The 15,088-nt window shown below is 46.6% G+C and overlaps 2 protein-coding genes across 4 annotated transcripts; one reads left to right on the plus strand and one right to left on the minus strand.

Annotated features, from left to right (window-relative positions):
* Positions 1-95: 95 nt before the first annotated feature.
* On the minus strand, positions 96-14,493 carry LOC133169893 (uncharacterized). Of its 3 annotated transcripts, none has more exons than XM_061302420.1 (3): positions 14,303-14,493; positions 680-1,570; positions 96-612 (listed from the first exon to the last, which is right to left on the minus strand). In XM_061302420.1, the coding sequence occupies exons 2-3, from the start codon at positions 1,566-1,568 to the stop codon at positions 248-250; spliced, it is 1,254 nt and encodes a 417-aa protein (XP_061158404.1). In that variant the 5' UTR covers positions 1,569-1,570; positions 14,303-14,493; the 3' UTR covers positions 96-247. The 3 variants fall into 3 exon arrangements, with proteins under 3 accessions (XP_061158404.1, XP_061158397.1, XP_061158386.1); XM_061302413.1 differs by lacking the exon at positions 14,303-14,493 and adding an exon at positions 3,419-3,527; XM_061302402.1 differs by lacking the exon at positions 14,303-14,493 and adding an exon at positions 2,457-3,373.
* Positions 6,229-13,539, plus strand: nhsl1a (NHS-like 1a). The gene is made up of 9 exons (XM_061272218.1): positions 6,229-6,286; positions 6,458-6,565; positions 6,973-7,118; positions 7,766-7,994; positions 8,191-8,328; positions 8,427-8,704; positions 9,025-11,803; positions 11,893-11,944; positions 12,299-13,539. The coding sequence occupies exons 1-9, from the start codon at positions 6,229-6,231 to the stop codon at positions 12,768-12,770; spliced, it is 4,260 nt and encodes a 1,419-aa protein (XP_061128202.1). The 3' UTR covers positions 12,771-13,539.
* Positions 14,494-15,088: the final 595 nt, after the last annotated feature.

Here is a 15,088-nt window from a genome sequence, read left to right on the forward strand (position 1 = left end):
AACCAAGAAGCAACTCGGTGACCATTGCTTTGGCGGAATACTAATCAACATTTTGAACTGTAGTAATGGACAGAAATAATATGCGGGAAGCCACAAATGTTACAATTATTTTTTATTTCCAATTTTGCGCACCACCTGCAATATTCCCACGGACCACTAGAGGGACCACCGGTTGACAATCCCTGATTTATAGTCACTATGGAGGTTGTGAGATATTTTCTTCTTCCTAAAAAATTGAGAAGCACTGTTAGAAAAACATGAGCTCGTCTTCATCCTCCGTCTCTTCAATCAGCCTCCGTGCTCTTTTCCTCCCAGCTCTCGTTTCCTTGGTCTGCTCTTTGACCATCACCACCTCTCTCCCCTCCTCGCCCATCACCAATCCCAGTCCCCATTCCCCTTCCTCGCGGGCAGTGCATCGACCGCAGTGTCTCCTGAAGCCGGCTAGGAAGTGTGACCTGAAGCTGCAGAAGGGGCAGGCGTAGCGTCCCGGCCGGTGAACCGCTCGGATGTGCTGCTGAAGTCGGCTGGGCAGGAAGAACGAGGAGTTGCAGTCTTTGCAGCTGTAGGGACGCGGCACGTTGTGGCGACGCACCACGTGACTGATGGCAAAACCTGCTCAAGAAATCAAGTTCCGGTAACGACCTTTTAACTAATGTGACATCATGAACTCTGGCCTCACCTTTCATTTTGGTCTTCCAGCCGCATATCACGCAGACGTAGCGATTGAAGCGAAAGTGGAGAACTTTGGCCGTTGCCTCCATTTCCTCTTTGAGAAGGTCAAGACTCAACCCTTCTTCCTCCTCTTCCTCCATGCCGTTGCTCGGATGCCGTTTGGGCGTAAAGGTAGAGGTCGAAGCGCCGTTGTCTTGTCCGATCCTCTGAGTAGCAAATTCCCTCGGGATCCTGTGTTTGCGCACCACGTGGGTAATGGCCAAACCTTTCAGTTTGTTTTTCCACACGCCGCAAATCAGGCATTGATAAATTGCACCGTCAAAGAGCAACACGCGTTCATCCACGTCGCAGATCTTTCTCTCTGACATGTTGTCCTCATCCTTCACCTCCTCCCCGCTGTTGAGTATCTGAGGAGTTGCCTCCTCCTCATTGGTGTCCTTCAGATCCTCGTCTACTTCCTTCACTTCCTCATCTACTTCCTTATCTATTTCTTTCACTCCCCCATCTACTTCCATATCTTCCTTGTCTGCTTCCTTTACTTCCTCATCTGCTTCCTTGTCCCCTTTTTTGCTCCCGTTGTACTCCGCGTCGGTTCCTCGCTCCGCCGCCACCGTCTCGTCCAAGCAGTGCTTGGTGATGATGTGCTGGTACAGTTTAGTGAAGTCGCGGGTGGTGAAAAAGCACTCGGCGCAGTGGAACAGTTGGGCAGTGCTCTGGTACATCAAGATGTTGCCGAGGCGACCCACCGCCACACTGTCCAAGTAGGTGGGATGGGCGGAGGCCATGTGGGACAGCTGATAGGCGTGACTTTTGGCAAAATTACCACAGAGCGGACACTGGAGATGGCTAGCCACACCACCTCCCGCTTCCACTTGAGTCTTTTTGACGACTGACATGACTGCATGGAGATACAGGAAGCTGTTTCAACATTTATTCCATATCCTATTAGTGCACTGCATCATTCATGTACCAGTGCAACTTGTGGACATATGCATGCAATTAGCATTGGAAGACAATCAAGGACACTAGGAGAAAGGACATGTTACCAGTGAGGCAATAATGAACTTGTTGACGCGCTAGTAGTACTCAGTCAAGCACTAAATAACTATGTCACTAGCAGTGAATATGGATAAATGTACTATCGCTCAAAGTGATACTGTGATACCAATCTCGGGGTTATATTGGTCTCCTTTCAAAAGGAACATTAAGAACATAACTAGAACTGCGTTTTTTCGCCTTCGTAATATGATTACATGATTGGTTCAAAGAGGGTGTGCACACTAATGCAACTACATTATTATGATTGTTTGTATTTACTTTTCTTTTTGGGGAAAGGGTTAATCTGGGTTTCATTCTTTTAACAGTATACATCACCAAAAGTATGGGATTTGGAAAAGAGGGTTGGGAAGATCCTCAAATATAAAGTAATCATAACAGAACTAGGTATTCTTGTATTAATAAAGCCTTCATCGTCTACTTCCGGGTCAAAGCTTGATCTGCTGACTCAAACAGAATACATTTGAATGACTAAATCACTGAGAAATAAATACATGAATGACGACTGAATAAATCAAAAGACTTATTTTCCTTTTTCCAAAACAATGATGAGGCTAACGAAAGGCTAATTGTTGCTCGCTCTTTCACGTGCACGTTTTTAGGCTTCACTTCGATCGACCTGCACCTGTCGGAAGCCGTCACGGTGCAAAACCTATTTCTCAGTACGTATAGGAGAATGTCAGCGCAAAAAAGAATTCCATTTTTTTTACAAAATAACGCGTACTCACCGCTTCTGGCAACGAGCAGTGACGTCACGGCTCGCCTCTAAACGACCAATCAGACTGTGTGTTTGTTGCTCTGCGTCGCTTTCGTCACATGTGCCAGAAGCGTCTTGTTTGCGCATGCAGGACCGCGCACGGGACTAACCTGCAAATTTGACCCGCTAAACCATTCGGTCTAGCCGGCTAATGGTTTCCATAATGATGAGAATGTTTAAAGAAAAGCCTGACTCATAAACGCTAAGAATGCCTCCAGTTTTGTAAGGAACTGGAAAGAATGTGACATAATGAACATCAAGTAATGATGTTAAGCCGGCAATTGATTTTAAGTTCCTTTTTATTTGAAATTCCGGCCCCTAAGGTGACTGTCAGGCTAGATTTTGGCCCTGGACAAATGTAGTTGGTTACCTCTTGGAAAGAAGAAGTTAAAAAAAAGGAGTCCTCCTTGTTCAATGTATATTTTGACTTCATATTACAGTACTAAACTGAAATTCCTGGAGAATATGATGATCCCAAATGAAAGAAAACATGAGTATTGTGAAAGAGTAGGTCATATTGCATACTTTGGGGTGTCCCTGCCTTATGTACAAAGTACTCTCGCCACCTCGCTTTGATTTAACCTGACATAAGCAATGATTGATTTGGATGACAATGACTCATTCCAAACTCCAAAGAAGGAACGACCCGGGGTGAAATGAAGTTGGAGCAACATGTGTTCAGGTCAGCTACCATCTGCAGACCTGGATAATCCTTATTAGTAGATTAGCCACACACATGGGCGACACTCAGAGGACGATCCCATTTGGGTTCAGATTCTTCGCCGCTGGGGCAAGGTCGGACATGGCGCTTCCAACACCTTTTTAATTTGCTGCTGACTCAAAATGTTAGTTTACTTTGAAGAAAGAAGTATCCTACATTGTACATTTTTTGACTAGCCCTTCTTCAGTGTTCATGGCAGGATGATTCCTTACGTTGAGTGTCTGGGTCGAGACGGAACGGGGAGCAGTGTGGCGTCCCAGTGCTGGAATTCGGGACCTGATGAGGAGCAAGACCAGCTTCTTCCTCGGAATATCACCCCGCTTCAGCCCAAGACAGAGGGCAGCCTTCGGCGACGTCTGCTGACGGCAAAAATCCACCAACACCATGAAGCCATTTGGGGACAAAATACCGGGATGGTTGGCTGGCCACCCTCGGGTGACAAAAGGCCCCTCCCATCTCAACCGCAATATCCCAACCCCTGGTACGGCCAGCCCTGCGTGCCACAGGCCCGAGTCCACACAGGTGTCCCCTCAGAGACTCACGGCAAACTGTTGTTTACTGAAGTCCATGGAAAGTACCCGGTGTACTCCCATCAGGTTCCCCGCCCTGCCCTCAGCCAGTGGCAACGGACTAGCTCGTGCACTCCTAGCCCAGAGCCTCGCCCCATCTGCACCCCTCGGGGCCCGTCTCCTTTCATCAGGGATCTAGAGGTGCCACCGCAGTACGGCTACCGGCCTAGCAAGAGGCGCAAGAGCAAATTCTTCAGCTTCAAAAAGCACCAACGGAGGGAGGCCACCCCCCTTTTGCACAAAGGTATTCTGTCATGGTTCTGATAGAGCTGAACGCAATAGATTAGCTGAAAAAGCATCCAAGCTACTGCGAAGCAACCACTTCCAAACATGGGCAGGCTTGTAGCGGAGCGCCGCAGTCCCCAAACACTACTAAAAAATGAATGACAGAAGCGTTCCCGATTTTAATAGACGTACCCTAAATTGCTGATTCAATGAAAAGTTATCACATGAAGAAAATATCTCTAAAAATTGTAGCTTAAATGCAAATCTATTGAATTTATAGTTAAATACCATTGACCTGCACAACCAAGTTGTCCTTTAGGTAACCCTGTTTTGTTTGAGCTTGTATGTGTTTGCTAAGGATTAGCTGCAGCTCCATACGCCAAGCTAACAGCTCATTTTGCAGACAGATGGCTTTACCGCTGAACAGCTGCTACTTAGTAACAGCTTCACCTATGAGCCTCACATGCATGCCTTTGGACTCGGCAAAACCACATCTACAGTCGTCTCCAAAAGTAGTGGAACACAAAGGTGCCTTTGTTTATGTTCTATACCGAACACGTTTGGGTTTCTGATCAGTAAGTGGATACCATACAAAAGTTCAAAATGTCACAGTGACCTTGAGCAAGACACTGAAGTTCCAGTTACTCTTGATGGTGTCAACATCAGGAAGCAGTGCAAAGTGACATTCATGCATAAATGGTGGAACATCATGAAATGTTATATCTCAAGGCACCAATGTATTTAAAAAAAAAATTTAAAAAGTCAGCTTGGGTGACATCTAAAGAAAAAACAATACGCAATATTTTGTAACATTTAAAACAAAACAAATTTTAACATATATATCACCATTTACATTTTTTCCGAGAACATTTTGATTCAGGCCAGATTCCATTTGATCATTAAAATATACAGCCGGCGTGTACAAACTGTGCAAACGGCCCTCTGGCCAGACTTTGGACAGACCAGATCTCAGAAGAAAGAATATAAGTGACCGTCCACGAGGTTTAGCGCTGTAACAATGCGACCTACTTACTGTTCAATTATTACAACTAATTAAACGTGCATAGAAGAAAGACAAGCTGTCAGGCATCGAGACGCAATTAGTTGCTCCACTGGCCTCAATAGTTGGCACACATCCCCCCGGAACCATTTAAGTCAGTGCCTCAAATTAAAGGCGCTATTATCATTCACACCGCGGCTATCAAACTGAAGGCCCGGGGGCCAGATCTGGTCCACCGCATAAAATTATGTGGCCCACTAAAGTGAGCCACTTGTTTCTTGCAGACTATCAACACTTTTCATTTTGGTTGAATAAAGAAACATTTATTTTCATCTAATCCTGTCCAAAGATAAGAGGGACAATCGTGCATACTAGTGGGGCAAAATATGGCGAATGAGTGTGCTTGTGTTCAGATCAAAACACACTTCACAGAGACACACACAATACAGCATAGACATAAATAATAATAAGCACCTTGTTATTAATGCCTTTATCTTCAAAGACCTTGTGTCTGTGTGTGTGTGTTTCTTAAATAGCACATCTGCTATAGTGAGGATAACCTTTATCACTTGGTGACACACGAAGGGCACTCGTGCACGCTGGCTGACTGCCACTATATTTGTGCTTGTGTGCGTGACAAAGGAGAGGGATAGAATAGAGAGAGAGCGAGAGAAAGAGAGAGATGGAATAGAGAAAGGTGATTGAGAAAGAAGGACAGATGAAAAACGAACATCATGAAACACTAAAATCACCTTCAAGTGGTAATACTCCGACATAGCAACGTCTTGCGAGTTTGATGAGTAATTGTTCCATGACTGAAAATGGCACATTTTGGAGTAACACGTTACTTTGTAACGGATTACCAGCATTATAGATACGGGGACAGAGGAAGAGAGACGGGAGAGGGGGAGGATATCGACAAGTGAGGGAAACAAACAGAGATAAGAAGGAGAAAATAAGAGATGAGAAGATAGAAAGATTTGAGACTGAAGGAGGATAGACAGACTAATAGGGGGGAAATGAAAGAGAGATAATAGACAGGACAGAGCTTAGTGAGGGAGGGTTAGGAAAGAGAGAGAGAGAGAGAGAAAGAAGACGTTGAGAGGGTGATGAAGAGAAGTGTGAGGAGGATCGTCACTTTGCGCTGCAGTGCCGGCTGTGTGTGCTTGTGCATGAGCGTGTGTATGTGTGTGTACGGCTGCCTGCTGCGGTCGTGTGCGTTGGCGGGATGGTCCTGATCGGTGCAGCTATTAAATGTGTCTTCAAGTATCTCAAAAAGAACACAGGTGAGTTAGTTCTCATCTTTGCATGCTTGCTTCTGTGCGTACGGATGCAGTAGCTTGACCACAAGGACATGTTCAGGTGCCTGACATGCTGGTTACCATAGCAACCCTCTCAGTACCTTGTGTCAAGGTCCACCACAGACCCATGTCCTGATTTCCTCCTCCTGTCTGCAGCAAAGGACGGCGACTCCTGGTCCATTCACTACACTACCCAGAAACCCCAGCAGGGTCTGCTCTTCATCCCTGCAAAACGGCAACACAGTAGCGCCGAGGACTTGCAAGGTCAGAGTCAAGACTGAACATATCAGTGGGTAGCAAAAGCTGTATGACAAGGTCATAGGGGTTAAGAGGTCGTTTTGCAGTTACAGTAACACCTTGAGATATGAGCTAAATTTATTCTGTGGCCATAATGTATCTCAAAAAACTTGTATCTCATTGACAAGATGGCCACAGTTCCTCAGTAAGCCACCGTAGTCATTCTTCACAGAAGATAAATAATATATACCAGTGAGGATTGTTAAATGATGCCTCGTCTGTCTTCATACGTTGCTCCACTGTATGTGGAATAAGAAAATCAAAATAAAATGGATGTTGATTAAAAGTGAATGTGGTAAATGAAGTCAAAAACATCACAAATCTCAAAATGGCCTAGAACAATGTTTTGTTTTGTTTTGTTTTGTTTTGTGTAGCCTCTAGCAGAGTGACTCAGCATGGAGACAGCAAAGCTACCACCTCTCTGCTCTGCACCCCAGGCCCCACCTCCTGCGCATCCCCGGGACTCCGGCAGCCAGAGGGCAATGTGCACAGGCGATGGAGAGACAAAAGCAGGAAGGGGGTGAGAGCCTCTCGGAAATATTTGACATGGTTCAACATAAATGAGGATTTTAACTTTACGTCATCACGATTGGATCAAAGCTCTACTTACTTTTAAATTGAGCACAAATGTTTACAACCTCAATTTGAAAGTCTCTGCTGTCTTCGTCTCACTGTCTTTTCTGTTCGCCCTTCTGTCGCCTCAGAGGTCCACATTTTGGGACTTTCTCTCTCAGTCGTGCTTTTCTCTTTGTCTCGAGTGGTCATTTTGGAGACAAAAGGTAAACACGGACCCCTAGACTAGACTATAGAGTAGAAAAGTATCCTGACCCACAGTTGTTCCTCCAACATACTAATTAACTGTGTATTTCAAAGGCAACCAACTCAGATTTCTCAGTGTATTAAGTTTTTGGGCCTTGAGCTTGATGCTAAACCTGATAATGGAACATCTATTGTTTATGAGCTTGAGCGTTTCACTTAGCCGGAGAAAACCTCTTGACACATGCCTGGCCATTACAGTATCATTTTTCAGACATGTAATAATTGGTCGAGGGAGAAAAAGATTATCATGCTATGTCTACCCTGCTTAGAAGAGCTGCAAGATTTTAAGTAGATTTAAAGTACTAAGTTGGATATACTCAGGTGAATAAACCAAGGTATTGTTTCCAGTCCTCAGCCTCGTCGGATGAAGATGAAGCGGTCAACCTCAACGACATACGTCCTCTGACCCCACTCGTCCTCAACCCAATCGAGCTCACCTCCTGTTGGGACCTCTTTGCATGTGAGACGGAGCTCAGTGTGAAGGCAGAGTCGATCCCCCGACTCCCAACGCCGGAAGAGAAGATGAGGCAACAGGCAGACACTGTCACAGCTGAAATCATTCCTATCAACATAACAGGTGGGAACTGGGCCTGGTCAAAAGGACATTTGGGCCAAACTCAAATTGAAAGGACTTGGTGTTTGGGACCTGATGAGGTCTATTCCTTCCATTTAACCCAAACCTTGGTCCTCGTGAACACGCATTTCTAGAGGGAAGAACCAACAATAGGATTGAGCCTTAATCTAACAAATTGTATCTTCAAACTCGATGACAGGTCAGAGTTTTGATCGGCAAGCCAGCTTCCGAAAAGTGGCTTGCAACGCAGATTCCTTATCCCGCCGCCATTGCAATCCAACTCGCTGCATGACAGGCACTGGAAACCTTGTCGGTGTCGTTCATCAACAGGGTACAGGTAACAGTCTCAATTTGTGGAGAAGATGGCATTAGAACACATCTGCGTTTCCCAACTACAATCGGTTCCATAACATTTCTTCCTGTGTTCCACTTCAGATTCACCTGCGGATCAGTGCTTTACTGCATCTTCACATGGCCAACTGGAAGAGGAGGAGTCGGTCATGAAGAAGGGAGAGTCGCTGATGAGGAAGATCCGAGCACCGAGAGGGGAGGGGATATCCAGCCTCATGACGTCCCTTACCTCACCACGTTTCTCCTGCCCCTCTGATGTCCAGAGCCTGCCCCGCATGATCAACAGCTCCTCTCTGGACTCGGACGCCAGCTATAACAGTGTCTCCTACAGGACACTCAGCGGCTCGTCATCCTGTTCCCAGGTCAGTTTCAACGAGCCTTTGTTCCCCTCAGCCAGGTGTAGGCAACTCTTGTCCTCGAGATCTGCTGTCCTGCCTGTGTTTGATGTTTCCGTCCTCCGACACACCTGGTTCAAATGATCAAGATTCTTTTCAGGCTTCTACATAGCTTGGAGATGCCGAGCTAATCATTTGATTCAAGTGTGTCGGAGGAGGAACATTTTCAGGACGTTAGCTCTTGAGGACTTATCTTACTTGATAAGTAACTCAGCGGACAAGCTTCCCTTTAGGACAATGAAGTTTGGATGAAGTGACTGTAACTAAGACTTTGTCCCCATCTGTAGGATTTGCCCAGTGATCTTCAGCCCCTGCTGCCCTCTCAGTGTCCTTCCCCTTCTCATCTCAGCACCTCTCCCTGTCCTCGGAAGTGGGGAAGGACTTGCTCGTGTGATCACGTTGGCCCATCTCAAAACTGCCCTCAATACCACTCCCCTTCCATTTTAATAGCAGATGCAGAGTCTCTGGATGGGAGGTCAACCCTTTCGCGCTGCCAGAGCCATTGTTCCCTCCAGCCCCCGTGTTGCACTGGAGACACCTGGAGCCCCATCAACCAAGAGATTTCTTCTGCTCGCTGCTCCCCTTGTAACTTTGGCTCAGTGGACTCAGATGTGACCTTGTCTTCCTCACAAAGTCAAACTAGCTTGTCCAGCACCTCCTCCTGCCGTAGCTTCTCCCTCCGCAAGCCCAAACGTCCGCCTCCGCCACCTTTGCGCTCCGACTCCCTCCGGCGTCGAAGAAGCCGCAGCAAGTCATGTCGTTCGACATGCAGCCTTAGTGTGGAGCGTAGTCCTGGCGTACTAACGCCACCCTTGCAAGATCCCTGGGTGCCTCGGAACCATCCCAAACAACGGCAGAGTGGGATCGACAATGGAACAATCGCTATCTTTGAACCTTTTGGTGTGGACCAACAGGCAGCTTCATCCAACAATCTCCGTCCAAGCCCTGGCAGCACTCTTGGCTTCAGCCCTGGTTCTTTGGTCTCAAAAGAGGCGGCCCGACTAGAGTGTCTCACTTCCCCCTCCAGTGGTTACTCCAGCCCGTCCAATACCTCGCTGATGGGCACCCCGCCAGGAGCCTTCGCTCTTTCTCAACCCCCCCCTTTCTTCTACCATTGTGCAACCTCCCTCCCCCTGTCTCCCAAAAAATCTAAATCCCACCCTCCAGGGAGAAGGTCCTCTCTCCTCTCCTCCTCTTTTTCCTCCACCTCTTCCTTGTCATCTTGCTCCTCCTCCAACTCCTCTGCTGAACGTACTCACGCTCCTCAACACTTGCTTCCAACCCCCCCTCCTCCACCTCCACTCCCACCTCCTCTTCAAATGTTATCTGTTCATCCCACACCTCAGCTACCTTCCCTTCCTCCCCCCCCACCTCTCCCACCTTCTCTTCATCCTACCCCACATCTCCAGCTGTCATCTCCTCTCCAACCATTATCCCTTCATCTCAGTCCTCTGACACCTTCTTCTCTTCTTTCTGACGCCCCTCGTTTGCCATCTTCGCTTATTCCTCTCCCTCCTCTTCCACCCTCATCTCTTCCTCATCTCCCACCTTCTCATCCCCCACCTACCACTCCTCTGTCAGCTTCTCTTCCTCCTCCTCCACCCCCTCTTCCACCATCTCCTTTTTCTCCTCTACCTTCCTCCCTTCCTCCTTCCCTCCCACAACCATCAACCCCTCCACCTCTCCCACCTTCTTTGGTCTCTCGACCCCCTCCTCCTCCATACTCCCATGCAGTCAAGCGTTCCTCCCATCACGCTACGCTGTTCTCCATGTCTCCCGCTGTCACCCACCCACCCGCTGCCGGGTTGCACCTGCCAGCGGGCCTTGACATGCCCCCAAATCACGTTGCAAAATGTTCGAAACTAGCGTCCTCCCCCGTTGTCACTGCGCAGGCTTTGCGGAGCGTCAAGCTTCGCTCCATTACCAACCCTGAAGGACCACGCCCAAACAGTATTCTCGCCGATGCCAAACTTTCAGACACTCCTTGGTTAGACGTTAATTCAAAACTACAACAACCTGTAATATTGCCAAGTTGTGCGGTGGTGTCCAGAGATGAGTCCATTTATTTTCAAAACCACACTGTGAACAAAGATGATCAATTCCCAAAAGGCCATTCCGAGAATTCTCGTGTTCACGGCGGATTGATGACAAATCAGAGTCATGAGTCTTCCGGGCTGAAAATGTCAGATGTTCCTTCCGGGAAACAGCAGAGCCATAACCAAGTGTTATCGGAAGCAGAGTTAACTGTGTCGCCAGACGGGCCGCAACACGACAACCATCAGGTCATTCGTGATTTAATGTGCCAGCCATGTGAGAGTGTAAGTTTGAGGAAGAAGTCTATCTTTCCGAAGAAGCCCAATCTTGGCATTACGAGGGGAATAGCATCTCCAGAGGCCAAAGGCGAGCCAAACGACGAGCGTGGCAGGGCGTCGGTCACATCTGATGTTAGAAATCCACAATGCTTCCCGGAAGCCAATGGTCCCACCCAATGTGTCGTTGGACCCACAGATAACATGTTGCACGGTGACCCCTCATCAAGCAATAAGGGCTGCCGTTCAGATGTTCTGCACTCCTTCAATGGCACCGCCTCCGAACCGTGGCGTGCTTTTGAGACTTTGACACATAGCACTTTAGCAGTCCAAATTGGTGCTGGGACATCACTCCAGCAAGAAGTGGACAGACAATGTCACAGAAGCATGATGAGGTCACTGGGAGAGGAGGAAGAAGAAGAAGAAGAAGAAGACAAGGAGCAGAGAAAGACAACCATGAGCATCAAACATGACAAATCAAGAAAGAAGAGAAGAGCAGCGGGAAGGCGCCTGCTAATGATGTCATCGAGCAGACTGTCTTCATCATCTTCATCCTCAGAGGAAGAGGATGAGTCAGAGATAAGGGAGAGCAGTTTGTGTGCTCTCATCGGTCCGAGAAGCTGCTCCCTCAGCAGTCTGCTGTCAAGTGACAATCTGCATGCGGCGGTATCACTGGGTGACCTCCTTACAGAAGAGCCACAGGATGAACAGGCGGAGGTCGCGGCCAGGAAGATGGACGTCGCCCGGCGTTCCGAAGGTACGTTGCTCCCTGCAGTCATTGTTTAAAGCAAGCTGTGATGTCACTACGCAGCTTCTCTTGTGATGGTGCCGATGGCCTCTTCACAGGTGGATCGACGGGACGCCGAACGACCGAGGACCTCTTCACCGTCATACACAGGTACACACGACAAACATGGACAAGCAGCACATGACGTGTCCAACAGGTCGACTCACATGCTTGTTTCATCCCGCATGAAGCAGTGCATTATGGGAAGGAACAGCTTGATTGACAGTAAGTGAAGTAGAGCAGCCGGAGATTAGTTCCTGTAGACTTGGACTGGAGGTTTTAAAACCTTTGGGTACGACATCATTATTTGTTGTACTTTGAGGTTATGGACGCCCCCAAACCCCTGTTTGAGAACCTTAGATGTACCCTCAACACTCTAGTCAGCTTCTTCCCTCCTTCATCCTTGTGTAGCAAGAGAATGCAAGGACGCCATTCAGAAGTAAAATGTCCGTCCGTTTATTTCAGGTCAAAGCGGAAGATGTTCGGACGAAGAGATTCTTCCAGTCTGACGTCAGCTGAGCACCGAGCTCGACCAACAGCGCAAACCTTTGTCACCCTCAAAGATAAAAGACGGTCGAAAAGTGAGAACTTCAAGATGCTACTGCTGAGAAAGGGGAGCCGCTCGCAGTCGTCGTCCCGTCTATCGGCCGCCGAGCGACTTCGCGTAGCTGCCTCTCCCGCTGCCTGCATCCAAACCTCACGCTTGTGTACCGTTAACACTCAGCTGACTCTGGATGTGTCACAAACGTACCCGAACATGACCACGTCCTTGACCACGAGGCAAAGAGGTGCACACTTTGTTCCTTCCTCTCTTGCCACGCGACCTCGCCTGCACCCTGCACCCAGCCGCTCAGCGAGTCGGCGGTTACCTGCTCGCCACCGCCATTTTTCTGGCCCAATGACTGCAATCCTTGAGAGGGAAGGAGAAGAGGAGTAAGATGCACACTACTCACCAATAATTTGGGACATTTGTTCTTTGCATGAAATCTCAGGATGAACGTCTGTTATTTATCATCTGGTTCTTCAAAGTTAAGAACACTTTTTAATCAAAAAATTGTTTGAAACAGCAAAGAGTTGGACATATGGTTTTCAAAAGTAGGTCAGATTAGATTGAGGTTTGTTGTGCATTTTTGTTTCATCCTGAAATTTTGCCCGAAAACCAAATTTCTTTTTATGTATCCCTAAAGTCTCAGAAGACTTGTAATCATGTCCCATCTTTATAGATCTTTTTTCCCCCTCTTTCTTACATCCACATTGACATGAGATCAATGTTTGAGCAACATAGGTAATATATAAAAATGTCATATAAGCCTGTTCTAGTTTCATTGTGTGTAAACAACTCTCCAGCGTTTATCATCTGCTGTACTATAGTGCAGGTGCACAAACTGAACCAGGGTGGAACCTCTGGCCATTGTAGTATCATGCTAATATAGTATAGTATTAAAAAGCAATAAATGAGTGAACGACAAGCAATGTGGTGAAAGGTGAAGAAGGTGTGTAAAAATAAACTGAGGAAAAAAATTTGCTCATGGGTTTTCCCTCACAAGATGCGTGGTAACCACCAATCACAACTGAAACAACTTGAAGCGTCTTTTTTTTTTTGAAGAATTGTTGACTATCTGCCAAACCGCTACTTGTTGTTGAGCAAGTTGAGTCTTCTGCCATCATGCTTGTGTTAAGTCTAGAATGAAACCCATTTAATGATTCACTACAATAAATAATGATGCAAAACTGACATAAATCTATCTATCTATCTATCTATCTATCTATCTATCTATCTATCTATCTATCTATCTATCTATCTATCTATCTATCTATCTATCTATCTATCTATCTATCTATCTATCTATTTATCCATTTCAGTTTGGTAAATTACACGAATGTCAAATTAATAAATACACATATATACGTATATATACATATACATACATACATACATATATACATATATACACATATACATATATACACATATACATATATACACATATACACATATACATATATACATATATACACATATATACATATATACACATATACACATATATATATATATATGGGGGGGGGGCTTAGTGTTGGCAATTGGAGTTGTCTAAAAGATATTTGATGAAGACATTCTATAATGTCACAAGACGGTGCAGCCAGCTTCGAAAACAAACATTCTCGCCATGTTGGCTAATCGCTTGTGCGAAAATATTTGCAGATATATCGTTTTACACATAAGTACACGTTATGATTTAAATAGTATAATTCAAACAGAATTCATTGCGGCGCGAGGGGACGTCACGAGCACCCCATACACAATGGAAAAAGTAACGTGGACAGGATCAGCCAATACCTCACAGGTGCTTTGACACTTTTTTGCAGACTAACTGTGCAAAGTTGTCGGCACGCTCGTGAGCTGGCAAATACGAGGATGAAAACGCGTCGGTCTCAAAACAGGAGCAAAAAGGCCAGCAGCCTTACCTTGGACGCTTCACCCGAGCACGACGGACTCTTCTTTGCTCCTCCTGCCGCGCAGTTGAAGCTGCCCTGCGTCCAAGCTGCGCCGCGCTACGCCTTCACGCTGCATCGCGTGCCGACAGCTCGCTACCGAGCGAGCAACGACAAGCACTTATTGCGGGCCTTCTGTCTAAAGAGCAAAAAGACAAAAGAGCAGAGACCAAATGTTAATGCGAGGCCCCGAGAGACGGTCAGAAATGCGGTCAGAGCATTTCGGCCGACTTCCCCTTTTTTATGTATTTATGGCGTGTCATTAAGCTCGTCTGTCTAGACGGGGAAATAACACCTTGTTTGCCCACAAACAAACCGCCTGCATCAGTGTCCAGCCCCTTATTTATTATGCACAACCTGCCGCCTGCATGTCAAGGTCAAAGTGACTGCATAGTCATGGTCAAGGCTAACATCAAGCGAGCCGAGCACAACTTTTGCACAACAACTTGGAAAGTGTAGCGAGGCGAATAAGGACCTCTTGCATGAGCCGAAAATATCCATGGGCGCTCGCAAACTATCAAACAAAAAGAATGGAGCGCAGGCAACAAATGGCCAAGCAGATTGCAACTTGACAGCTGATTTTATTTTTCAACATTTCTCCCGTCAAATAAATCCGGGCATGAAATAGTCATCGTGTCAAACACGTATCGATTATTGAGAGTAATAAAAGTGCAAATGAAAAAGCTGGCTAAAATCAACTCATCTGAACTTGAGGTACCGCGGTGAAACGCAAACTTTGGACTTTTCAAAAGTTTACAT

The sequence above is a fragment of the Syngnathus typhle genome, linkage group LG2, assembly GCF_033458585.1.
Source record: "Syngnathus typhle isolate RoL2023-S1 ecotype Sweden linkage group LG2, RoL_Styp_1.0, whole genome shotgun sequence".
NCBI classification, from domain to species: domain Eukaryota; kingdom Metazoa; phylum Chordata; class Actinopteri; order Syngnathiformes; family Syngnathidae; genus Syngnathus; species Syngnathus typhle.

Excerpts from the sequence above, each read along its gene's own strand:
- LOC133169893 (XM_061302420.1), bottom strand. The coding sequence starts at position 1,568 with ATGTCAGTCGTCAAAAAGACTCAAGTGGAAGCGGGAGGTGGTGTGGCT. Across the intron at positions 613-679 it reads CTGGAAGACCAAAATGAAAG|GTTTTGCCATCAGTCACGTG; the intron begins GTGAGGCCAGAG and ends TTTCTTGAGCAG.
- nhsl1a (XM_061272218.1), top strand. The coding sequence starts at position 6,229 with ATGGTCCTGATCGGTGCAGCTATTAAATGTGTCTTCAAGTATCTCAAA. Across the intron at positions 6,566-6,972 it reads TAGCGCCGAGGACTTGCAAG|CCTCTAGCAGAGTGACTCAG; the intron begins GTCAGAGTCAAG and ends TGTTTTGTGTAG. Across the intron at positions 7,995-8,190 it reads CATTCCTATCAACATAACAG|GTCAGAGTTTTGATCGGCAA; the intron begins GTGGGAACTGGG and ends ACTCGATGACAG.